The following is a 27271-nucleotide window of genomic DNA, read 5'->3' as shown; positions in this document are numbered from 1 at the left end:
ATAAACTCAGTGATTGCTAAATGAATCAAGAGCATATTGCATTTTGTCAGCAGCCTTTGAAATTGACATCAAGGACTACCTCTATAGCCTCTATAAGCTTGGGTTTTTCTGCCAGTGACAACTTTGGGACTCATGAGCTGTGGTTCTGATGAGTGTGGTGATATTGTGTCCCCCAATATATTGTGCACCCTAATAAACTTATCTGGGGTCAGAGAACAGAACAGCCACTAGACAGACATAGAGACCAGAAAATGGTGGCACACACCTTTAATACTATCACTTGGGAGGCAGAGATCCATGTGGATCTCTGTGAGTTCAAAGCCACACTGGAAACAGCCAGGCATGGTGACACACACTTTTAATCCCAGGAAGTGATGGCAGGAAGCAGAAAGGTATATAAGGCATGAGGACCAGGAACTAGAAGCTTTTAAATGTTTAGGCTTTTAGCAGCAGTTCAGGTGAGATCCATTCAGATGAAGACTCAGAGGCTTCCAATCTGAGGAAACAAGATCAGCTGAGGAATTGGTGAGGTGAGGTTGGCTGTGGCTTGTTCTGTTTCTCTGATCTTCCAGCATTCACCCCAATATCTGGCTCCTGTGTTTATTAATAAGACCCTTTAAGATTCATGTTACAGATGAGAAATGACAAATTTTGTTCTTATGTGGTTAAGCACTTAGCCATCATTTCTCAAAACACTAAAACCCCTTGAAGCTTGAAAGAGATTTCAGTTACAAATAATGTATGTGAGTTACATTATAGTTGGCAGACAATTTGAGCCTCATCCTGTGAGGCTGATGAGTAGTCTGGTGGGAAGGCAGGATAAGTAACTGGTTCATGACGATTAAAAGATGGCTTGAGTTTATACAGCAATGGGATTTCTGGGGTGGGTTCAAACTTGGATGTTGTGATCTCAGTCCCATTCTGCATTTTCTGAACAGCAAGTAGAAAATGTTAGAACATGGGTCTGACTTTATAGGGCCCCGGGAATAGGAGACAGTTTCACATTTACCACGTAGGGTCGGGTGCTTGCTCTAGACTCACTCAAGTGAATATTGGTGTCAGGGGCTTCAGACTTTACCACAGTGAGGCAAAGCAGCATGCAGAGTTTTGTCAGTGAGACTGGATGCCTTGCGATTCACACTCCTCAGTCCTCGTCTATTTTCCAAGACTGATTCTTCAAATTAAGCTGGTTCTGTGAGATACTCAGTATCCATCCAATTCCTTCACCACTTGTTCTCAGATTTTTGTTTTGTTTTGTTTTTCAAGTCAGGATTTCCTGTGTCGCTTTGGAGCCTGTCCTGAAACTCATTCTATAGACCAAGCTGGCCTTGAACTCACAGAAATCCACCTGCCTCCGCCTCCCAAGTGCAGGGATTAAAGGCGTGCAGCAGCAGCAGCAGCAGCAGCACCACCACCACCACCACCACCAGCACCCAACCCTTGTTCTCAGAGGTTTTTACTGCTTATACCACGCGCTCCTGTGAACACGTGCATTCACACACCACATACAAGACTATGACATCACCACCAACAGGAATTTCTGTTGCAATAGCTGTCTTGTTTATGGTCTTCTCCTATGAAAACATTTAGTGATTATTTTTATCACCTTCAGGACAAAGGGAAAAGCTTGATTACGGCCCCAAGAAACTGCACCTTTGGCTTTGGTCACTTCATTCTTCTCCTGATCGCTGGACTCGCTGCTCAGTCAGAGTTTGCTGTGTCCGCTCCAACCCTGTTGGTTCATGGCCCACTCTTCTCTGTCCTTCAGGCTTCAGTCCAAGAATTATCCTCCTCAGGGGAGAGTTCAGTGATCTTTACTAGCATGAATCCCATCTATTTTGTAGCCCTTATTTTTTATGACTAGAGTATTTAAAATTTTATTTAGCTGGGTGGTGGTGGCACAATACCTTCCATCTCAGCACTCAGGAGGCAGAAGCAGGTAGATCTCTTGAGTTTGAGGGTGGCCTGGTCTACAGAGGGAGTTCTAGTACAACCAGGGTACACAGAGAAACTTGTCTCAAAATAAGAAACAAATCAAAAACCCCAAATTAGTTTTTTAAACGTATATTAATTATCCTAATAGGTTTCATTTTGACCTTTTTTTTAAAGACAGTTTCTGCAGCTTAGGCTAGCTTTGCACTTGGGTGCTTCTGTCTCGGCCTGCTGAGTTGCTGGCACTGGACAAGCTGTCACCACACCTGGCTCATTATAGCATTTAATATAGTTTGATCATAGGTCTAGTCTGATGCTCCCATTGCTCTGTCATTCTCTACACTCACCTCTGCTCTTCCCATCCTCTTTAATTTCATTAAATAATCCTTTTTTGTTTTGTTTTGTTTTGTTTTTTGAGACAGGGTTTCTCTGTGTAGTTTTGGAACCTGTCCTGGATCTCACTCTGTAGACCAGGCTGGCCTCGAACTCAGAGATCCACCTGCCTCTGCCTCCCTAGTGCTGGGAGCTGGGATTAAAGGCGTGTGCTACCACCGCGCAGCTTTAAATAGTCCTTTCATATCTTCAATACAGACACAGATTCTGTGTGAGAGGAAAAACATGGGATTTTCTAAATCTGCCTTACTTTGCTCTAAAAGCACAGATCATCTCAGGAATTTTCACATCCTCCTTTGTCGGGGCTATACTGTTCTTTATGGTTCAATTTTTGTGCCCAGTTCAGCAGTAGAAATACTAGCTTCCTGATAGCCGGTGGCTGCTCCATAGGTGCTTGTTAATTGAATGAACAGACATGACGCCATGTCTGTAAGGCTCTGAGAAGCAGCACAACCTGGACTAACTATGAAAAGGGCCCAGGGCATCTAATCCCAGCACTAAGGAAGCAGAGACAAGCAGATCTCGCTGAGTCCAAAGCCAGTATACATATTGAATCACAGGCCAGCCAGGGCTACAGAGTGAGATCCTGTCTAAAAAGGAAAAAATAAAAAAATAAAGCAAGAAAAAGTAAAAACCAAATGTCCACATTCCATTCTGTGCCCCCAAGGGAGGTTAGAAAACAGAGGTACTAATTGTCCTGAAATAATTTTTCTCATTTTAGGATATAATTGGTATGAGCAATGCATGTTTTAGCAGCAAAAGAATGAAAGATCACCTTTAATAAATTTTTATTACAAAACAACCATGTTAGGAAAGCCTCAAAAGTAGAAGTAAACATTTAATAACTAAATAAACATGCAAAGAACTATGATTAAAAATCCTAATAAATGTACTTGGCTAAATCTAGACTTGAGACACAAATTTACTTTGCCACTTAACAAAAGAATGAAGCAGAATGCCCTTCATTTTCAATGTAATTTTAAATGTTTGCACATTATATTCCTACAGGCAACTGCAGTATAATCAAGTACATAAACAAAAAACAACTCCTTTCAGGTTGAATGAACAAGCCACATAAAAATACTCAATATAAATGTTTAAGAAAACACCAGTATTATATAGGTGATATAATTCATTACAAATTACTTTTCTTCCTTAGAAATGTCTGCCTTGAACTTGGAAATGATACACAAAGGAGTCTATGGAGATAAGGCCTTCTGTGATGCTAACATGACTGGATTACACAGATTCCATCTAACAATACTCTAGGGACAGCACTGAGAATGTGCCCCACCTACAATGCCAATAACAAAAACAGTGTACCAAGTGCTGATCTCCAACTCTTTTCCAGGCCAGCTTCTCTTTAGTTAGCTGGAAGTGAAGTCTCTATCTTCCCCACAGCTTCATCCTGGAAGAGCAGCTGTCGGAATATATTTGCATAAAATGGTCCATACACCTGCTTGTTGTGGTTCACAATGTTTGCATATTGACAGCCAAGCACTTCCAGCTCCTGCTGAATGACACCAAGGCCCCCTGGCACAGGTGGCATGCTCTTCTGATTACTTGGAAGACAGAGTAAGCTTTTCATGTACAACTGGATCCGTTTATCTAAAGGAAAAACAATGGTATCTTTACTAATGAACAGTAAGGTTCCCATTTACCCATGCTTGTACTCAAGTGGCGTTACAGTTCCTCCCATTAAGGATGCAGAATATTTCTTTATTCCTCAAGTATGAACTGGCTTTGTCACCTGTTCTTGCTAATGCAATGTTATAGAAATACCAGGATGCCAGATGCATGCCCAAGCCTCAAGATGCATGACTGACTCCACTCTGCCTGCTCTCAACCATGTGAATAAGGCTGAAACTGCTGGGGCAAGACTGGAAAAAGCAGCCCAGCTCTCCCAGACCTATGGGAGAGCATTCTAGAGGAACCGCCTCCCAAGCTCCTGGAAGAGTCCAGCCAAGGTCAACAGGACGACCAACCTAAGCCACAGAACCACTTAGCTGACCTATAGACTTGTGAGAAATAAATAAGTAAAACTCTGTAGAGCCTTGGGTGACATGTATAATTAGAGATGGTTGATTAGGAAAAACAAAAAAACAAAAAACAAAACAGTGCTTTTGCGAGGTAGAATTTTTTTTTTTTAAACAAAAGTCAATGCCCAACATCTACAATCATTCCTGAAGCTGGCACTGTCAATTTAGTAAATATCATATTTCTTTGGGGTTTTGTTTTCATAGAAGCATTTTAGAATTAGGAATTCCACACTGAAATGCAAATTTTTGGTTCTATAAGAAAAAAAATCTAGAAACCCAGCACCCTTGGGATTTCAACATAATACAGAGGAAGTTTGGCCACACACATCTATGTTTCCAGAGACAGTGCAGTTCATGCCTAATGCTCCTGTACAGTTAAAAACAGTACTGTGCAAAGCACCCTGGTTTGGTAAGTAATTATCCAGCCACTCTGCACAGGGGCATTGAGGAAGGGCTGCTCCCACAGCACTGCCTTCAGTCCCCTTCCCTCCCTGCCTCACTGCAGCTCACCTGGGGACCACTAGATACCAGCAAGCGCATGCATAGATTTGCCTAGTCCCATCAGACAATTAGCAGTGCTAACCGGACCGACTACACCTGCAGCTCGAAAGACTCTAGCTTTGGAAACAAAACCCTCATAAATAATGCTTACTAATAACAGTCCACGGAGCACAGGCAGTTACGACATTAAATGAAACTCTTTCACCTTTGGAGACAAGGTCATGAAGCCTGGGGTAGCCTCAAACATACTGTGTGGCTCAACTATGATCCTCTTGCCTCACATCCCATGTGGTAGGATTTACAGGTATGTGATAGTATGCCTGGCTTTTGACATTAACCAAACTCTTATTTTCAAACACCATTTCCCACAAATTCTGCTTTAGCCATAACTGACCCCAGAACTTGACAATTTCCAATACCATGTCTTAGAATTTTTCCTCCTACTAAACTCCTATCCCATCCCATTTCTCCAGATCTCCTTCAGTGCAGAGTCTAAGGTAACTTCTCACTGTGGCTCCTCTGACAGTCTGTTACAGATTCACGTACCAGGTTATACCACTGTGCATGGCTTTCTCCTGTCTTAAGAGAGTGAGCTCTTTGGGGGTCTGGGGGAGTGGAGGCTATGTCTCTTTATCTTTATATTCCTGGCCTGACACGTGGCACATAAATCCTGACTCAATTAAAACGAAATGAGATGAAAAAATTTTATAAACACCAAACTGAAAACAATGGAAGCCTAGAAAGGGAGCCTGGAGAAGGCAAGCATAGACAAAACAATTCTCACCTACCTATATGTTTGAACAGGATAAATGACTCAAGTATCACTTGGGCAACTGAAAAAAACTCAAAAATGCAAATGGCTATGGGTGTGCATATAGACATGCAATCCAAAGATAGTTTTTACCTGTTTTTTTTAATATATTGGGGAAAGTTTTGGTCTGAAAGAAAATTCACTATTATTTCAAAGGGTTATGACATGGTGAAGATGTAATGCCCTCACATCAACTGAGAACACAGGGTGGCAGAGCATGGGTGCCATGCACAGGGAGAGCCATGGCCAGCACTGGCAGAGCCTTTCCTATATGCCAAGATCCAAGTGCTTAATTTATGCTAGTTTCTCATCATGCAAAAACCCAGTGAATTTTCTGCCTCTTGCAGACCTGGGCCTAACTAACTTCATCACAATCCAAGCACTTTGTCACAAGAAAGCCTAAAAATGAAATCCTTTCAAAATGGTTATAATGTCAACAAGTAGTTCTGCCTCCTTTTTGGACAAGTCAGGTTTTTAGGCCAAGACTACAGAAGCATTGTTCAGTTTGAACAGCCAAATGGAGTCCCTGCCAAAGGCTGTTCTTGTCTTCCAGAGTCAAAAGACACTCAAGACAGTCACTCAAGTAGCTAAGGAAACGATACTTTGAATAAGCTTAAAAATACTTTCAATGTGCAGAACAACAGGCAAAGGTGCCCTGGGGAGAGCTGCGAACAAAAGCTGCTTTACCAGATTTTAAGGGGCATCTCCTGCCCCCTCTCCCCTTCCCATTTGATATCCAGGGCACAGACACACTGTGAGTTCAGGGCTCCAGCTCTGCCTGAAACACAATTAGGAGTATGAACCCTGGAACCAGATAGGCAAAGTAAGAATCCCAACGCTACCTCTGTTAGTTATTTGGGCATGGGCACTGCGCCCTGTTTGTTAGTGAGCCATGGCACTACCCTGTTTGTTAGTTAGTAAGCCATGGGCACTTTATAGTATGCATTAAATGCCAGCTATAGACTCAGCACCATGTAGAGAAACAGCAGACACCAAACGTCCCCTGGACTCATGAGGTCTGCACACCAGTAGGGAGCCAGCAGCATGTGGAGCAAAATCTCTGATTACAGCTGCTCCTCAGCATGTGAGGTAGAAAAGGAAGGGCCGTGATAAGTGGCTGTGCCAATTATCACTATCAGCTGTCCCCTCTTGGTAGCAGCCCTGACTGCCACAGTGCTGTACCCTGGCACTGATCCTTTCTGGGGTCAAGGTGAAGCCTTGGACCAGCTAAGGTAGCCTGTGTAAGCCTGAACTTTAGTATCCTATGTTCCCAGGAATAAGAATAAGAAAAATCATTACAGAGCCCCGAATCCATAATAAAATGTGCCACACTGTTAGGGCACCGGCACTGTACTTGGAAAGCTTCCAGATTAATCCCAGAATGTACTCTCTTCCTCCTTCTAGGCTTTACTTTTCTACCCCTGCAGCAACTGAGCACATTTTACAAACACCTGCCTTTGTCCTCTGTAATGGTAACAACACCCTGCTTTGTGAAAGGCAGCAGTGTCTCCCCTACACTCACAGATATTCAGGTTCAGCAGACAGTCCCAGAAGTGAGGACATATTTCAAGATTAAGTTCTTTGCCTCTCATCACCAAGACCAATTCAAGGACAGAACCTGACCTAGGTTAGGCCACTTACAGCCAATGGGACTCCATGCTGGACCACTGCTAGCTAACAGAGGGGTGAGACTCCTGGCTTTGTGTGACTTAAACATGGAAGGCCAATGGCAGAGCAAGCCACCTTAGTGTGTAGGCACCCACGCCAGACGTGCAGTGCTGAGAGATGGAGTGGGGAACCGAAGTCCCTGATGGCACCGTCAGCAGCCAGCCCCATCCCTGGCCCTCTGGGCCATAGGAGAAGACAACTGCCCCTTCTAACCAGTCACAGGTGACTGCAAGAGTCCCAGTGCATGCTCCATGCTGCCAACTCTGTAGCCCGGCCTGACAGCAAGCACAATGAGAGCCCACCATGATGCCTCCTGGTTCCAGCCTTTCACTCTCTAACTCTGACCAAGGAGGGGATCTCCGTTCTCTCAGGTATGCTCATGGCAGAACCAATGTCTCATTCTGTGAGCGAGTTGAGAGCAGGCTTGAGCTGCACATTCACCCAGGATTTCCATAGCACCATACTGTCTCCATAAAGTCCACTGGCTGGATAGTTATGATAGGTGCTCAACAAAGAAGTGAGACCTATGAAAACATCAATTTTTCTTTATACTTTGAATATTTGTCCTCCAAAAGTGAAAGTATCTGTGTTGACTAGTTTATGTCAACTTAGCACAGCTAAAGTCATCAGAGAGAAGGGAGCCTCAATTGAGAAAATGCCTCTGTAAGATCAGGCTGTAGGCGAGCCGGCTGAGCATTTTCTTAAGTAAGACCCATGAAGGAGGGCCTAGACCACTGCATGGGGCCGCCCCATGCTGGTGGTCCTGGGGTCTATAGAAAAGCAGGCAGAGCAAGCCATGTAAGCAAGCCAATAAGATGTAGTCCTCCACAGTCTCTGCATCAGCACCTGCTTCTAGGTTATGGCTGTTGTTGCTTTCAATGATGAACTGTAAGTGAAATAAACCCTTTCCTCCCCAAGTGACTTTTGGTCATGGTGTTCCCATACAGCAATAGTAAGGCAGTATCTTTTGCCCAAAATTCAAGGTGTATCACAGGTGTTTTTGATGTTGCTGGGAATTTTGTTTATTTTGTTATAGAACACAGGAATGGACGTGATGGATTACGCATCCCTAATCTGAAAATCCAAAATCTGAATTTCTGAATTAGTACTGCATCTAACACTAAAATGTGACTAACATGCAAACATTGTTGGCCACAGCAGGTCAAAGCAAATTGCAACTGAAGCAGAAACTGGTTTAAAAATGAAGAGAACTCACCCATCAAGGTACAGACAGGATTGCCCTTCTCTTCAAGGCTTGAGAACTGACCAACAAGATTAGCTTGGACCTCAGCATTTAAAGTGAGCAAGCCTCTCTCTTTCAGGGCCTTATTAATTTCAGCACAAGTCTGAACACCAATAGAATTCAGAGCTTCCTTCAAATTAAACGTCCTAGAAAACACAGAGCAAACTGCATCAGGCCAAGTCTGGGTCTTCAGGAATCTTTTTGTTTTGTTTTTAAATATACTTACTACAGATGCATGCCAATTTTCTCTTACAGCAATAAGAATTATTTTTATAGACTGAACAGAAAATAGTGCCTCTCCAAACTACCATTGCTCTCACATAATACATTTTTAAGTGCTGAAAACCATGTAATTGTGTACCCCATGTCTGACAGAAAAGCAAATGCATACATGTAAAACCCCATTTTCACAGGTTTAGCAAAGGGGATGGAAAATACCATTTACTTCTTAAACCTACTGATATGAGTGGATTCATTCATATACATTTTGAAAGCATTATCTTACATATGAATATTTCACAAGCATGCACATATGTATACCATATACATGCTTAGTTCCTCTAACCTGAAATTCTAAACTGATCATGTCCAAAGGCAGTTAACTCCCCATTACTACTTTCTAGTAATTAATAATCCCAAACACAGTCTAGACATTAAACAGTAATTAAGGAGTAAGTTGTTTAATCAATTGAAAGAGAATTAGTGAAGGTTTTTTTAGATCTGCACTATTAAAGAATATTTGAAAAATGATATCTCATTGTATAGAAAAGGTTCTAAGTATCACTGTGAGAAATATGAACTAAAGAATGAGAGGTGACCTAGTGACAGGAGGTAGCACAGTGGAGTAAATTAGGACTTAAGTCTGATATGGGGAAGACCTTGGTTCAAATCCAGGCTCCACCACTGGACTTGCTCTATGACCAAGTGAGCTTTTGGCAGGATGTCAAGTGAACAGTAGACACTTAGTGAGAAAAGCATGGAAGTGGTATATCATCACTGCTGTTTTGCCTTAACTGGAATCTGCTGTACACTCACACTGGACCTACCTCTGGGGTTCTGTAACCCAAGGGTAGACTGTTTGGATAAAATCTTTTCCTTCTGAAGAGTTTTAATCCACTACAGAGTAGCATTTTAGCTTTCTCCTGCTTTTAGTCAGTAAGTTCATAGGCTAAAGGAAAAAAAAAATTTTAATATGGGCCAAGGCTTCCTATTCACAAAAAAGGCAAAACCTTGCCTGTCTGTGTGACATGTCACCGAACCATATGACATCTAGGCCTACCAGTGACTTGAGGTCATCTACTTGTTTTACATTACAAATGCTGTTACTCCACCTATTTTTAAAGATTTATTTATTTATAAATTATGTATACAGTGTTCTATCTGCATGTATGCCTGCAGGCCAGAAGAGGGCACCAGATCTCATTACAGATGGCTATGAGCCACCATGTGGTTGCTGGGAATTGAACTCAAGACCTCTGGAAGAGTAGTCAGTGCTCTTAACCTCTGAGCCATCTCTCCAGCCCTGTTACTCCAACTATAATGTGAGTACTTGGACAGTGAATATATTCATTTTCTATAAAGAAATGTTTCTATATTATGTGAAACAGCCAGTAAACAGTGAAATAAAGCTATAAGGAGAATCCCTGAACACCCAAACAGTTATTAATAACTAACGTTCACTGTGTGCCAGACACCTGTGCAAAGATTCTCTTACTAATCATCTTTTTTCTCACAGTTCCAAAGTAGGGAAAATTATTATTCTCCTTTCTATGTGTTCGTAGGGGTGTGCTCACTCATATGTGTTCATGTCAAGGCCACAGGTAAACTTCAGGTGTCTTCCTCTATTACTCTACACCTTATTTCTGGGGATAGGGTCACTCTCTGAACCTGGAGCTAGCCATTTTGGATAGACTGACTTGCTAGCAAGTACCCAGGATCTGTTTCTCTATTAGCCTGTGCAGCCCAGGTCACAGACACTCCTCCATACTTGACTTTCACATGGGTGCTGCAGGATCCGAACTCAGCCCTCACTTGCAAATCAAACACTTTACCCACTGAGCCATTATTATGATTATATTATATATTATTATATATACATTATTATAATAATAGTAGGGGCTCCCTCTATTATTCTCTTTCCACATGAGAAAATAAGGCTCAGGAACTTTTCAACCATATGTGACAAGGCAGTTCAGAGCTCAGTGTGACCTGGTCACCTGATTTGAAGCCTGTCCTCTTAGTTTCTACGTGTTGTTTCTATAGACTTCGTATCAACACTTGGCAGCACTGGATGCTCATAAACATTTCTGGAAAGCAACAGTTCCCAGTGCGAAGAGAGGAAGACACTGTTTCTGTGTGGGTCTTGGGTCCTGAAATGTGAACTAAGATATGCGGCAGTAGTAAGCAGTAGTCAGGAGAAAGGGGAGGCCTCAGACAGTAAGACAAGCGGAGGCTTACTTTGCCCATTCCCCCACAGCCCAAGACAAACCCTCTCCTCTGAGTTTCAGCCCACAATGAGAAGTATGGGTCCCAAGCCACTTAAGATTCCTCCTACTCTAGGTTTTATCACATGGCTCATGTTCTAACAGAGGAGGACAAGTGCATGGCCCTTCAGTGACAGAACAGAGGACAAAGGCCTAAAAACACCGAGAGGCAGAGCAGCGGGGAGCCACCCGAGTGAGAGCCACAGAAACACACTGACAAGACAGTGTCTCCATGGGATCGACCTAAAGGCAAAAGTCCAAGTGGGATTCTAACATTCAATGAAAGAGCAAGACTGGAGGTAAATTTAGCAAATGTAAAACTTTCATCAGGCTTATATTAGACAGAACTGTCTCTATTTTAGGACCTTCATAGTGTGGATCCATTCAAGTCAGTTATGATCTCACGAGAGAGAAAGGACAGAGTAGACACCATCCGATCTAAGAATCCACTTTGACAAAGTAGTTCAGGGGATTTCTGCTTTTGCTTTTCCTCAGCACTGTCACCAAAACACTTCTGTGCACACCACTGAAAGGGGAAACCCGACACCCATCCTGGCATGTGTCATGGGACACATCTCTGCCGTCCCTGAAAGGACAGCTAGAACTTGTGAGATCCAAAAGCACCGTAGAAAGAAGGGGAGAGACTTCAAAGCCAGTAGAAAACTGTTGCAGCCTCACGGCCAAGGTTATGCATGAAGCCATGTACACACATGTAGACCCTTCACATGTGAGGGAGCAAACACACACATGAAGAACTTACTCTTTAGTCATGCCTTCAAGTAGAACAGCTGAGATCCTTTTTAGCCTGTTTGCAAGCCCAGGCAGGCCTTCTGTGATGGCACCCACCATGTTGTTGGTAATTAGGGACAAGCAGGCAATCATTTTCAACTGATTCAGCTTCTCTGTCAGCTCCTGAAGTCGCGTCCCATCTGTCACCAGTGTCTAGCATATTTATTTAAAATGTGAAAATAGAAAGGGAAGCACAATGCCATGAACATGTGAAACAAGCAATGTCATATTCACATTCTCATTTTTATCATATGCAACACAGACAGGCCATCTGATTCAGGGTCAAAACTCAAGAATTAAAATGCCGGACATCCTGCTGGAGGAAAAGCCACGCACCTCTGGTAAGACCTTTGTCTGATAATCCCACTGAAGTAGTTTCAAGTAACAATTATTCAGCACCAACAGAGGGCTTAGGCTTGGGGTGGAACTCTGTTCTGCTCCGGGAGCTAGAGCAGTCTCAGAAAGGGATTCTTCACCCATTGACTCTTTGAGCCATTCCGTAGTTTGACTAAGGGCGTCTAAGGGCAAAAGAAACCATACAGTTACTCTTTAGTAGATCAGTCCTTTTGTTTATGTATTCTACATGACAGATTCTATGTAGGTCCCAGGCATGAATGAAACGACACAGCCAAGCCGGGTCCACATGGGGAGACATATCTATAAATAACTACTGCTTCTCGTGGGGTACAGTGAATGATAGAGGAGCAGGAGAGAACAGGGCTACTCAGGTGTTCACGAGAAAGAACGTCCAAGTGACACCTGAAGCAGAGAGAAGAAAAGGCTGCCTGCCTGGCACGCTAGCAAGGAGAATGCCCACATAAAAATGTTAAAATGGCAGCATACGGCACATTCTGGAAGTGGCCCATCATATATGTATTGCTGGTCCTTAAGGGGCTAGTGAAGAGAAGAGCAGCCCCTGAAGGCATTGGGTTTGGCAGTCAGAAACCAGCTTGCCCTAACCGTGCTCACAGATGACTTGAGTTTGGACGCAACATACTAAACCCTTTGGGGTGCTAAGCCAATTTGAGTGTCTAATTAGAGCTATATTTTTGCCAAGATCCATGTGCATGTTTACGTTCCCACATTCCTGAATAATTTTCATTTCAGTTCAAACATCAGCTTTGGGAAATAAAGACTCTTTGCATAGCTCTTTTCAACATGGAACTGATATAATCAGATAGAAGTGTTAGAAAAATCACTGAGAGGAAGGCTGGGTAAACGAGAGGATTGCAGGCTGTTGTAGTCCAGTCAAGAGTGAATGGACAAGGGCATTGAAAATAGAGAGAAATCAGCCAGGTGGTGGTGGCACACACCTTTAATCCCAGCACTCTGGAGGCAGAGCCAGGCGGATTTCTATGAGTTCGAGGCCAGCCTGGTCTACAGAGTGAGATCCAGGAAAGGCGCAAAGCTACACAGAGAAACCCTGTCTTAAAAAAGAAAAGAAAATAGAGAAAATGGTGGGAAAGGAGAAACACTATTATTTAGAAGCAGTGTCCATGGGTCTTGAAGACCACTTAAATGTAAAAAGGATGAAAGTTTGTAGGGTCACTCCCATATCCCTATGTAGGACTGCAGAATGGATGAGATACAAAGGACAGATTGGAGGACGAACAACTGTCTTCCCATAACTCTCTGAAGCTACCAGCTGTCTTCTAGCTCTTCAGTCTACTCTCTGACAGCGTCTCATCTGAGGACACCCCCAGAACCCTCTCTCTTCTTGCTGTCTGTGATTTCTCATCCCCGGTTTCCTTGAATAATATCATGAGTCACACCTGGGTTTTTCTTCCTGTCCCTTAAACACACTTTCCAGGACAACTAGCCTGTCTCCATCTGTCACTCTCCAGTCCCCCTAGATACCTTCCTCATGGTCATCATTCCCATCTGCACCCCAGCGGGGCCCAGACCTCTATCCCTGAGCCTTGTCCTCCCCTGCTTTGGATTTCCTTGTGGGAAAGAGCAGTGGGAGGGATGAAAAGTCGGTGTGGCAGCAGCACTGGACACAGTGTCCATTGTTAGGACACAGGTGTAAAGACTGTCACAGCTGCAGCAAGGCTAGGATGCTTAGGAGGCAAGAGGTACCTAGGACTTCCTTACCTTTGCTTTTAAAGTCGTTTTGTTTCCCATGCATAGAAATGCACATATATACATGGACATACAGTTTCATAAAGTAAAGTGCCCCTCCGTAAAGGCCCACTTTGGTCAGTTTTGACCGTTTATGATCTGTGCAACAACTATCCCAAACCAGATGAAAACGATTTCCATCACCCCAGGAAGTTCTCTCAGTCACTGTACTCTGCTCTCAAGTATTGACTTCAGGGGTTACTTCTGCCTCCGGTAGTTCCCTGTAAACGGAGTATCTAGTACCTAGCACGCTTCTGAAATTATCCATGCTGTCACTATTCATAGTTTATTTCTCCTGCTGGGGGGAAGCTTTCAAAATAACCTCACAACTTTTTAATTCTTAAATAGTTCAAGCCATGAGAAGTAAAAAACCAGCAAACCAGCACAGGATATCTCTGCAAGCTCTTCACCTAGCTGCCACCACAGCAAGCAACATCGTAACCTGTCAAAACCAGGAAGCCAAAGATGACTTCAGCACAACAGCACTAACTGAGACGTAGGCTTTATTTGGATTCCATCAGTTTTTAATGTATTCTTTATGTGTGTGTACACCTCCAGGCAACACATTATAGAAGTGATTTTATAGATACATCAGGGCTGACTCATTCCATTTACACACACACACACACACACACACACACACACACACACACACACACGAGAGAGAGAGAGAGAGAGAGAGAGAGAGAGAGAGAGAGAGAGAGAGAGAGAGAGAGCGCGCACGAGCAGGTTCCCTCATGTTACTCTGAATAGCTGCCTTCCTATACTAAGTCTATTCTCTGGCAACCATGGATCAAGTGACTCAAGCAAGTCATGAATACAGATTGAATGTCTGAATCTTGATTCTCCTCCAAATGTTGTATTTTGAAGCCTAACTCAAATTCCAGGGTATGGACTTGGAGTTGAAGCCTCTAGGAAGTTAATCAAGTGGGATGCCGTCACAAGGGCAGAGTCCTCCGACAGTGCCATGCCTTTCTTAGAGACCCAAATCAGCTCACTCTCTCTTTCCACATATACACACTGAAATTCAGACATGTAGAAGCAAGAAGGATATCTGAGGGGCTGGAGAGGTGTTCCAGCATTTGAAAGAGCACTGTTTGCTCCTCTAGAGGACCTGAGTTCGATTCTCAGCTTCCACACAGCAACTCACAACTATCTTTAACTCCAGTTCCAGGGGCATTGGACACCCTCTTCTGGACTCCATGATGGACTCCATAAGCACTAGGTAAGCATGTGGTGCACAGACATATTAGCGGGCAAAACACTGTACACATAAAATAAAAATATTACTTTTAAAAAGATGGTGTCTGAAAGCCAAGAAGAAAGTTCTCAAGAGACAAAGCATGGTGGTGGCACCTGCATCCCAGGAAGTAGCGAATGACTCCCAACTCAGTGCCGTCCATACGCATCACAGCCTGTTTCTAACATTCCAAACAGGACACAGGCAAGCAGGGAGGCACCTTCTTCCTTGCAATTGATTTGGTGAGAACAAATGTCATTTCTAGTAGAGGGGCTGAGCTACAACAGCCTGCTCCCAACACACAGAGAGTGAAGAAATATGACTGTAGAGTCAAATCTGCATTGCAGATTAATAAATCTCAACTAAGGGAAGCCTAATACATAAGCAACTGAGGCATGATTCAGAACTTGTGTATCACACTCTCTCCTGCTGGATAAGTGGCCAGTGAACTGGTTGGGAGCATGGCTTCTGAGCAAGATGCTGCTAAAGTTGGCCTGATTTCACTCATTAGCACTGTGCCTTGGCTAACTTACTTAATACAATGCCATACCTGCTATTCCATTTCCACATCTGTAAACTGGACATAGAGAAAAACAGTCCCTTCCTGCAGCTGGGGTAAGGATTCAAGAAATGAATACATGCAATTCTCTGAGACTCATTCTAGCAAGTAGGAAATGTCTAATAATGGTTAGCAATTGTGATGTTCACTCATTCAGCTACACAGACACCTCAGGGAATGGGGTAGACTGTCTCTATTTGCACTAGATTTGGTATTTGAAGCACAGGAGGTCTGAACTCATTTCTCTGTCACAGATCAGCTGTGTGAGCTGATGCTAAAGTTACCTCAGACAGCAGGACTGCACAGGCATAAAGAATGTGGATTTGTTTTTACATACCAATTAGGGATTTTGCTAGAGAAAGTGTAATCTCAGCAGACCCCCTTAAAGAAAACTCAACTTTCCACAGGAATGCTATGTAAGAAATATGACAGAACAGAAACTCCAGTTACCCAGCACAATCCTTAGTGTCAGGCAAGGACTGTTCCAGAAGGAAGGATGAGAGAAGGATGTGGTAATGATAGAAGAGTGTGTCCCTGAACCTGCCTCTCATATGGAACTTACTGCTGTCTTAGCAAGCACCACCTCTTCAGACAACAGACGATGGTGTGAAGAGCACAACAAGATGGCTTCAGACAAGAGACCATCCCAAGGGGCTGCCACCAGATTGTGTTTACTGGAGACCCAGCGCTCTTAAAGCACAAAGAAATCCCTTTAGCTCATCATAAAATAGATTAATTTCCACTCTTGACCTACAACAGGGTATCTCAGCTGCAGCACCACTGGCATTTGAGGCTAGATAACCCTTGGCTGTGGGGCACTGTCCTGACCACTCTGAGATGTTTAGTGGCACTCCTGACTTCTCTGCCTGCTGGATTCCAGTAGAATGCCGTGACCCCACCATCAGAATAGGACAGTCAGAAGTCCCTGACAGGATTCATTGGCGTCAGGCAGACTACCCCAGGAAGAGCACTGCTTTACATAACAATTAGTATCCATTTACGTTTTGTTCACAGAATTTCTATTAACCCTGAATTCCCTATCTCCTCCGTCATAGACCAAATGAAATCACACTGACGACTAGTCCAGAGGCTTTAGGGTTACAGCCAATTTTTCTACTGCACTGTTGGCCTTAGGGCAAAATTCACTTTGTTTTTCATTAGACCCAGTTCTAAGGTCTCCCACTAGAAGCAAATTGCTTTTTGTATCACAGCTCTCATAAAAGCCTCCATTGGTAGATATTATAGGGCAGCAACTGCCAAGAGGAGCAAACTGAGTACAGGTGCAGATTTAAAAACAACAAGGGAAAGAAATAAAGACCAGATTGCAATTCTTCCTTGGAGTGGGGTGCTTCAACAGGGGTAACTTATGACTGGTGCTGTTTGCTACACCAAGGCCACACCACCCCCGGAATCTAAGCAACCTAAGCTCTGGTTCTTGTCAGTGGCAAATACTTTGGTTTGGTTTGCTAGCTCTGTGTATAAAGATGGAAAAGGTCTTTTATTTAAAAGATATCCAACAGAGAGCATGGAGTGGAAAGCCAGGGAGATGTACCATGTGACAGTTAATCAGCATTTACACTGTATGTTTAATCATCACAGCTGACATAGTTAAAGCCCAGTTAGTTATCACCAACTAAAGCAACAGTGTGGCTTGGTGCAGCCCAACTCCAGCCGCCTTTAGAATCATCCAGGGACTTTAAAAACCACCATCCAGCATAGCTCCTGGAGTTTGTGACTTGTCAGTCTAAGGTAGGGTGTGGACACGGGTATTCAAGGACCACAGGTCAGGCGAGCACACATTCAGAGCTGCACAGAATCAGGAAAGCAGAAGGTGCAACACCTGCATTCCTCTCAGCTGTATGTTGAGATTTCACTCCCCAAGATGTTTTCACTCACTGCCTCATGGCGCCCCAAAAGTAAGGTCAACAGGTGAAGTACCTTGTAGCCTTCCTAAGTCTTGGGGAGACTAGTGTCTCCATTTGCTCATATATTCAATAGTAACCACTGATGACCTTTTTTGTTTTGTTTTGTTTTGGTTATGCAAGACAGGGTTTCTCTGTGCAGCCCTGGGTGGCTAGAACTTGCCCTGTAGACCAGGCTGGCCTCGAACTCACAGAGATCTGCCTGTTTCTGCCTCCTGAGTGCTGGGATTAAAGGTATGTGCCACCGCCACCTGGCTACTGATGACCTTCTATGGGATTGGTACTGTACCAAGTGTTGGGGAGTCACAGATGAGTAAACATGGCCCAAGATCTTAGGAGGCGGAAACACAAGGACATGCAGCGTCATGACAGTGACCTTCAGTCGTTCCAACTTTCCTTTAGAAAATGTCTCCTTATCGATGACACATATTCTTTTATTTCTGCCATGTTCCCTTATTTCATGTCTTCTTTTAAAATTGTCAATTAATAGGCCCAGCCTCACTAATGAGAGGTTGGCTCAGCTAACTCTATGCCCATTGGGCACTTTTCAGGGTCTCAATGTTACCAGTGTTCAGGGATGGCCCTTGTCTGTCCACCAACCCAGTTTGGCTTTCCTTGATCTGTCCTGGTGGATGTTAGCTCTCTTTCTAGTCTGAGAACTCATCCTTCTATCCACTTGTTTTTTTCTATGCTAGCTAGAGTTGGCTTCTGTTGCTTGTAACACAACACAGCTAACATAACGCAAAAGGGCAAACACACAAAGCAAGAGATGAACAAGTCGCAGATAAGTTTGGACTTGGACTTGGGAGAGCCGGCTTCCACCAGCTCTGCTCTTATTGGGCACCACTCTCTGTGGTCAGTGCTGAGCACCAATGCCTCCTCCTGCTGTCTCAGTGTTTGTCTGTTGTTTTGGTTGCTGTCTCTTGTGCTGGGAGTCAAGGCTTGTGCTACCAACACCCAGTTTTTAATGGTTTGGATTTTTTTTTAAGACTTATTTTGATATTAGGGCATGGACCAATTTTTAACAGAGTGACTAGGGATATAATTAACAACTGACCTATACTCTATTTCCTGTACTTTTGATTTCTCTAGCTGGGCAAAAATGAACTCTAAGCATAGCTGACTTTGCTGTATTCATAAGTCTGTGGGAAAGAGCCAAGTCAACATGAAAGGTGAAAAATAAGCAAATAATTTGAGATAAACAAAGCTAGATTCAACTACATATGAAGGAGTTTGCCCAATATTTGCAGCTGTCTGGATTGAAGGCCTGACTGCATTTAAATGCGTGTGTTCTCACACAGGTACACACGATCCTTCCACTGAGTCTCAGGAAGCTGATGCTGAGAACACAGTCAAGTTCAGGCTTCAGAGTAAAGGACTCCTCCCACCCCAACCCCTTCCCACTGGAGCTAAAATAGAATCCTTGAAGTCACAGAACTTTACCACTAAAAAGCCTTTAGTGGTCATCTGTTGTTCGAATCTTAAACGGTATTATAATAAAAAACCTGGAGCCAGATATCAGGGTGAAAGCTGAAAGATCAGAGAAGCAGAACAGGCCACAGCCACTACCTACTACCTCACCAGCTGCACAAATCCTCTAACTGAAATCCACTGAGTCTTTACGCTAAAGGGTCTCAGCTGAACTGAACTTTTTCCTATCCCTCACACCTTACATACCTTTCTCTGCCCAGCCATGTCACTTCCTGGGATTAAAGGTGTGTGCCACCACTGCCTGGCTCTGTTTCCAGTGTGGCCTTGAACTCACAGAGATCTAGATGCTCTCCGCCTCTGAGTGATGGTATTAAGGGTGTGTGCCACCGCTGTCTGGCCTTTATGTCTAATCCAGTGGCTGGCTCTGTCCTCTGATCCTCAGGGGATTTACTAGAGTACACAATATATCACCACAATCATCTAGTCCCACCCACCAGGTGGCATCATAGACCCTCTGCGATTCGTGCCACTGAGAGTCAGTGTCTTGTTCTAGGAGGAGCAGGGTTCCCAGTGTCAAAAAGCACATGCTTGCTGCTAATCCCAGCACTCTGGAGGCAGAAGCAGGGGGATCTCTGAGTTCGAGGCCAGCCTGGTCTAGAGTGAGTTCAAGGACAGCCAGGGCTACACAGAGAAACCATGTCTCAAAAACCTGACGGAAAAGAAAAAAAATGGCACATGCTCTAAGGCAGAGAACATCTGGGTGGCTAGGCTCTCCAGCTACTGACCTCATCAGGACCTGTAACTTAGCCTCAGTTTCCTCATATGTAAATAGAGGGCAATGACACCGCCAACCTCTGGATTTCAGGGAGACCAATCAAGGAATGAGTTTGACAAAGGTCATAGCATCACCACCAGCAATAGAGAGAGGCCTATCCCAAAATTCAAACAGCTCCAACGATCAGAAGATCTATCCACCGGTTTACTATTTCCTCGTAAAGATCTTAATTTATCCCACAGAGCTTAAGAAAGGTCTCTAAATTGCTATCAAAGGAGAATGTGGTGTTATGAGCTTGTTACCCAGCAGAACATGCCTAAATTTATGACCTTTCCTCAGGTGGCTTCCACAATCTATATGCTCCCCTGGGTGTGCTCCAGTGTGTAGGGGTCCATTTCCAGTTTACATAGTGCTACTATCTTATCATTGTGATGGAAAAGCTCAGTCTGTTAAAGGTGGGCCAGAGGGGAGGTAGGCCACCCAACAGTCTCAGACCACAGCTAATAAAGTCCCTATCAACACGGCCACCTGCTAGCTGCCACAGCACCTCAAGCTCTCCACTGGAAAAGTGAAGGGTACCAGGACCCAGCTCACTGGGCACTTGATTGATGAGGGAGTCTTTCCTCAATTCCATCCTTTTCTGCCCCTCTGCAGTCATAAACCTACTGAAACCACTCCCATCACCATTATCAATAATCCTCGCTAGTCAAATCCAGTGAGGTCAAGTCTTGGCTTCATCCCTCTTGATAACTAAAGAAGGTCCTGTCCCATCCACTCATGCTTCTCCTAACCGTAGGAACCCTCCTGACTCACAGTCTACTTCCTGGCTACTCTCAAGTCTCCATTGCTGATCTTCCTCATGTCACCTCTAGATGCTAAACGTCCCAGGCCATCCCCTCAGCAGCCACACTTACTCCCTAAGGCTGCCTTATCCATGCAGTAAGAATAAGTGCACAGACTGTGTGAGTCTGCCTGGGTGAGTCCAGCTGCATACTTTATAAGCTGTGATATAGAAGCAAATGACTTCACCTCTCTATGCCTCAGTTTCCCCATTTATAAAGTGGGGGTAATTTCATATACTTGTAATGTTAAATTAGTTATGTAAGCAAATTGGATAGAATGTGCTAAGCACTTTTTAAGTGTTAACTCTCTACTTCTATCGCTTTATATAGTATAAATATGCTGATGAACCCCAGTGTGTATTCATGGTTCCCAACATCGTACCTTCATACCTGAATGCCTACCTGGCATCTCTTTGCTAATGTCGGCCTGTATCTTCACGTTTATGTACCTAGACCTCCCACCTTTCTTTCCCAAGTTTCCTCTATCCCAGCACTAAGCAATGCTTCATCCAGATATCTTTGCTGAATCTTCCTCAATGCCTCCATGTTCCTCTCATCCAAATTCCCAGGGTATGGGGTATTCCCACACTCAGAACCTGACCTTACTTCCTGTCACTACACTCTGGAACAAGTCACCATCCTTCTTGTCTGAGAAGCACTAGGCCACACAGCTGACAGCTCTGTCTCCCTCTTTGCTCCTGCAGGAACCACTCTCTGAAAGTAACAATCACACACTGCTTCCTGCTCAAGACTCTCAAGACTTCATCAAAACTGGACTGCTCTAAATCTTATCACAGATCTGCCTTTGATCCCTCCCCCCCCCAAACAGCCCATGCTTCCTCGCAGATTTCCCTCAGGCACATCTACCTTGGCCAAGTCAAACCAAAGCCAGTGTCTCTTCAGGGCTGTCCTTTCCTTCACACCTGTGCATGCCCTTCCAGAGGTTTTTTGTTTTTGTTTTTTCCAAGACAGGGTTTCTCTGTAGTTTTGGTGCCTGTCGTCCTGGAACTCACTCTATAGACCAGGCTGGCCTCGAACTCACAGAGATCTGCCTGGCTCTGCCTCCTGAGTGCTGGGATTAAAGGCGTGCGCCACCACTGCCCGGCATTCTTCCAGAGTTCTTAGCAAACTCTGCTCAAATGTTACTTACTCAAGAAGCCTTGTCTCATTCTTCCTACAGATGGCCTCCACCCTCATTCCTGCCCTTCCACTGCTTGTTCCCGAATAATCCATGTGATAGTCTGTCTGTTGTTATGCCTACTAGAATGTCAGCTCCTTGGAGACTACAACTTCATACTGTTTTGTCTATGGTCATACCATAGCACCTTCCCAATAAGATACAGCAGATGCTCAATAAACCTTTATGGAATGAATACATGGAAAAATTAAAAAGGAGCTCAGCACATCTCCTGGGACAAAACAAAAATAACCACAAGTTTGTAATAGCAACTTTTAAGAGGCTTAAAACATGTTTCAACATTAACACAACACAAACAGACAAAAGTTACAGTGCCATACTTTTACCCAATTTTGACATAAGCACACACTGTATTATTATACATACTTGGAGTTTCTTCCAAAATTCCCTGAAATTTGTTTCTCTCATATTCCACCAAATCACGTTGAATGTAAGGTCTAATATTCCTAATGACAAAATTCGTCATGTCCAGTCTCATGAGGTCCAAAACACGGAATATTTGCCTAAAATTTCAGAATTGAAATGAGAAGTGGTTAAGAAGTTAATTGAAACTGAAGACTACTACTACCTATGTGTCACAGGCTACATAAGATAAACCTCTGGAAAATGGTGCTGAGGCATCAACAGTCATTCCCCAGGGTCATTTTTCAAGGAAGGCTATACACGTATATTCCACAGGTCTCCTCCACACATGGCAAAATCACCTACTGTGGCAGCATTTGCAACACCAGCAGCCTATCCCCCACAGCTTGCTGTCACTTCAAGGAGCCTGAACACAGTGCATAAGGATTCCACTTCTACAGAAGGAAGGAAAGCATCTAAGTAAATCAAAGTACAGAAGGTGAGGCATTGAGGGAAAGCCCTGCTCAAATTCAGCTTTTCCACTCACCTGGTCTATGCTCATGCACACTTCCTCAGTGTCCTTATGCCTCAGCTTTTCGTGACCAAAAGAGAGGACATCCATTTGGAAGTGTGTCATGAACAGTAGTGAGAATAATGGAAACAGAAGTTCAGGAAGCAATCATATTCATCACTGCTCTTTGTATAATAGCCAGGAAATGAACAGCCTAGTTATCTAGCAACTGATCGGTGGGTGAAAATACAGTCCACTTAGCCCAATGGTTGTCAACATTCCTAGTGCTGTGGCCCTTTAATACAGTTCTCCATGTGGTGGTCACCTCCAACCTAAAATTATTTTCTTTGCTACTTCATAGCTGTAATTTTGCTGTTATGAATCATAATGTAGGTGGACAGAGGTGGTGCATGTCTTTAATCTCAGCACTCGGTAGATAGAGACTGGAGGATCTCTGAGTTCCTGGCCAGCCTGGTCTACAGAGCAAACACCTCCCCCACAAAGAATCAATGTAAACATCTGTGTTTTCTGATGGTCTTAGGTGACCCTGTGAAACGGGGAGTTTGACCCAGAGGTGGAGAAACACTGATTTATACTATAGTATTTTATCCAATGTTAAAAACCAGAATTATGAAATGTACAGGAAAATGGAAAAATGCATGGAACTGGAAAACATTCTGCTGAGTGGAATGACTGAGACCTAGACAGACAGACAGACGTCCATGGTTGCTCTCAAGTGAGGACCCCAGCTTGGACTTCCGAGAGTTGTATGTCTGTGTTGTAAAGTGTCTGTAAAGGTCAAAACACAGGAGACAGTAAAACCTAGGGATATGAAAGTTGACGAGGGGAGATACAATGTGCAAAAAGATTTAGACAGGGATGGGCAGGGGGCGTAAACAAAAACCAAGGATGTATAAGAAATCCATATAAGCCCACTTCTTTATAACTAAAAACCCCCAATTTAAAAAGAAGCTAGGAGTGAAGCAACCCTACATGAGTGAGTAATGCCACTCCCAGAAGTCACGGGTCTACAAACAAAAATATCAGTGTCAGGAATAGGACATTGTCTCTGAGTTGTTGCCCAGAGAGGTCCCCAAATTTTCTCCAAAACAACAGTTGCCACTGTTCTTTGTTGCCCACCAGAATTAGACAGTAAAACTAACTTACTGCTAAAGGTGCTACACACATTGATTGTCAGACATAGAGAAGTCAATCTGGATCTCAGAGGGCAGCAGCTCCCCTGGCTGCTAGTGTATATAGTGAAAGTGCTATTCAGGCTGCTGGGTGGGTGTGGGGAGAGTGGAAAATCCATCAATGGCTTTATCTAGCTGTGAACACTGTGGGCCTTCTGGGCAACAGTGGCATGGCTATTTGTGGGGTAACCAACTACATTCTGATTGCATTTAAGTCCTGCATCACAGAAAGAAATACATACCTGATACTGTAAGCTAAATCAGAATCCTATGACTTAGGAGGCCATAGGCCATAGAGGGAACCTATTATTGTTGTTTGGCTAAATACACATTGTCAATCTTCCTTCTAAATATATATGTTTATACTCATAGATCAGTGTTGCTCTCAACTTCAGACAGATGTATCCCTTTTTACAGTGGGTGAAGGGCACAAGACTGGAGCTTTAAATACTCTATCATGGATAGAGGAGGTATCGATGAAGTTCCACCCCTGCCTAAGAGCAACTAGCAGTTAACAGTTGCTGGGTTGCTGGGAAAGGGGGTGGCATTTTCTTCAGTGGCTATTACCACTCATGAGTTACACATGCTCCAGCAACAGCCTCTACTCATGTTTATACAAGCAACTATAACAAACTCAGTGGATCAGAAAGAGAAAAAAAGGAAGTGGCATCCAGTAGGTACCCACAACCAAGATAAACACTAGAGATCTGACATTATATGCCAGTAATATTGGTGACTGGAAAGAAGAGCTTCTATAATCTTCCAGAACTCAGGACAATTCTAAAAACATATAAAGCCAATTTTACAGACACATGAAGCATCACCTTGACAAACTGTCAATTTACCACAGGCTACAAATGAAATTACTTTCTATATTCTATATATAGACCAGTTTCCATCTCCTTGTTTTCTAAAACTATAAGATATAACTCGGTTCTCAGTATGACTTGTATTCATAAAACATAGTTCCTTCAATGGCAATAAGTGGTTCACAGTCTGTCCTCTGGGATTAGGAGGAAGTGACTGCCTACAGAGATAAACAAGATGCTCACACATCAATGTGAACCTCCCATCCTTGGAGGAACTGCAGCAGAGCTGGAGGGCTGACAACCAATTTCTGGCAGATTTGAGGCTCTGGCAAGTATCTCCAGACAGGAACTCCCTTCCACAGCCCCGTTTCAATCTAGTGAGACTGTGGCTAGACAAAGTCAAGGGTATCCGCCCCTCTGGTGCTGAGTTTGCACACTGATGTCCCACAGTCTCTTTCCACTTGTAGCTGAATGGAGACAATATCACCAGCTAGGTGAGGGACAACCAAGAACAGGGGAGCCTGGCTTCCCAAAAGGAAAGTGGAGAGCTGCTGACCAAAGTCAGACACTAGTACAAAACAATTTTTTTATTGACAAACTCACTGAGAATTTAATAGCAGCTAATGACTCTTCCCAATGCAGATGGCTTCCTCTAACCCTGACTACATTAGAAGCCCTTGCTGGAAGTTCTACAACCTATAAGCCTCCTTCAATAGCACCAATAACAACTGTTTAATTAGCACAGTGCATTGTTCAAGGTCTGTCTCTCCCTCTAAACCCCTGGGGCCAGGAATTCAGTTTTTATTACTGTATCCTCAGGGTCCACTGAAAGCAGACTAACACCTTGCTAGAAAATTCTACACTCTGTCAAGGACTGACTGGATCCCTGCTTTTATGTTTTCCCTGTGTCGCAAACTCCTTTGGAAGGCCAGTTATTACACTCCCTGCTCCCAGGTCTCTGAATGAATGTGAAGACACTGTAAGAAAATGGATGCAGTAAAAGGGCTAACCTCAGCATCTCCACGATGTTGGTAGTAGCCTTCAGCTCTCGGATATCTTCATCTCTCACAGGAGCACACATCTTCCCCATCGTGCTGATGACATAGTTGGCCAGACCCTGAATGTCAACAGCACTGTGCTTGGCCTGCTGTCTAATGAGGTCAATGTCCAAAACTTCACAGATCTGATTGTGAAGCCTGTTCCCACCGGGAGTGAGAAAAGAAAGGAGAATCTGCATGGGGAAAGAAGAGTCAGCAGCACGTTACAGAAGGAGGTGCTTCCCCACTCACACCCAAGTGTTCCGATGTTGCCTAGGAAGTACTGTGTCAGAAGCACTCGGTGTCTCCACCTTGAGAAGAGCGCCATCTGCTGATCAAAAGCTACCACGGGGGTGACTGGCAGTTCAGAAGAAAACAGCCGACAAGGACGCAGAGCCTGAGCACTCCCAAAGCCTGGGTGAGGAAGAAGGAACGCTCACACTCAAGAGTAGACGGAAAAGCCTGTGAAGTCCATGAAGAATACTCTGCACACAAATACTGTACAAGCCAGTGGTTAACTGGGTACTCCTCACGTGGTGGGCTCCAAGCTCACGTCCACTGTAATGGCTGGGCAACGAGCTCTGAGCCTGACAGTCTCGAATCAGATCCCTCTGACCTCAAAGCTTTGTGACTTTGGGTGAGTTAGAGAACTATGCACATAAATACAATACAGTGCATGGTAAAGAGCAAGCATCTTGTCACTGTCACTGAAAAGAACTGCCACCTTCTCACTGAGTTCCTGTAACTACCCTGGGACCACTCAAGCAGCTGACATTTTTAGAGGGTGAGCCTATTCCGAGGCCAGGTCTAACTCCAAGGTCTTGTTTTGTGCTCAAAGCTCTACCCTGAGCTCTATCTGCTGCTGTTTCCCTAGATTCCACCCACTGCTAGGAGGTTCACAGAAGAATCTACTGGTACCTGATAGTCTTTTAAAGTGAGAGATGATACAAAGATACCAAACAGTCTTCTGGAGAGAAAACCAACTGCTACAATGTATTACATACACACACCCATTCCTGTTCATATGTTGAAACCCAATTCTGACAGGTAATTAGGTCATGACGGTAGATTCATCACAAATGGGATTAATGCCTTTATGAAAGGGACCCAAGAGGGCTCCTTTGCCCCCTCTGCCATGTGAGGATAAAGAAAGGAGGATTCTCCTACAAAATAGGCCTTCACCAGACAGCAAATGTGCTGTGCCTTGGTCTTAGACTTCTATACTGTTTATAAGCTATCCATCCACGGTATCCATCACACTGTCCCCAGGGGGTTAAGGCACTAATGAAACAACATCAACTTGCCTCTCTGATCTCTTCAAACAGTCTGATGGCATATTCATATTGGGGGGGCTCAGCATTGAGATCTGCTTCCAAGACATCCCAGAAAGCCTGGTGAACAACACGCTTCACTTGACCAGCAAGGCTATATA

General features: G+C 43.9%; 1 protein-coding gene across 3 annotated transcripts in view; it reads right to left on the bottom strand.

Annotated features, from left to right (window-relative positions):
- Nucleotides 1–3079: 3079 nt before the first annotated feature.
- Tcp11l2 (t-complex 11 like 2) overlaps nt 3080–27271 on the bottom strand; it is a 37820-nt gene continuing 13628 nt past the window's right edge. For 2 of the 3 annotated variants that reach the window (XM_036169858.1, XM_036169859.1), the window contains exons 4-10: nt 27144–27264; nt 25813–26033; nt 22314–22450; nt 12196–12377; nt 11831–12012; nt 8561–8733; nt 3080–3933 (exon numbers count right to left, since the gene is read on the bottom strand). In XM_036169858.1, coding sequence (XP_036025751.1) covers nt 3689–3933; nt 8561–8733; nt 11831–12012; nt 12196–12377; nt 22314–22450; nt 25813–26033; nt 27144–27264 — 1261 coding nt within the window. In that variant the 3' untranslated portion in view covers nt 3080–3688. The remainder of the gene's footprint in view (nt 3934–8560; nt 8734–11830; nt 12013–12195; nt 12378–22313; nt 22451–25812; nt 26034–27143; nt 27265–27271) is intronic. The other variant, XM_036169860.1, reaches the window with a different exon arrangement.

This window comes from Onychomys torridus, chromosome 20 (genome assembly GCF_903995425.1).
Source record: "Onychomys torridus chromosome 20, mOncTor1.1, whole genome shotgun sequence".
In the NCBI taxonomy this organism is placed as follows: Eukaryota; Metazoa; Chordata; class Mammalia; order Rodentia; family Cricetidae; genus Onychomys; species Onychomys torridus.
This window is presented reverse-complemented; position numbering and strand designations above follow the sequence as displayed.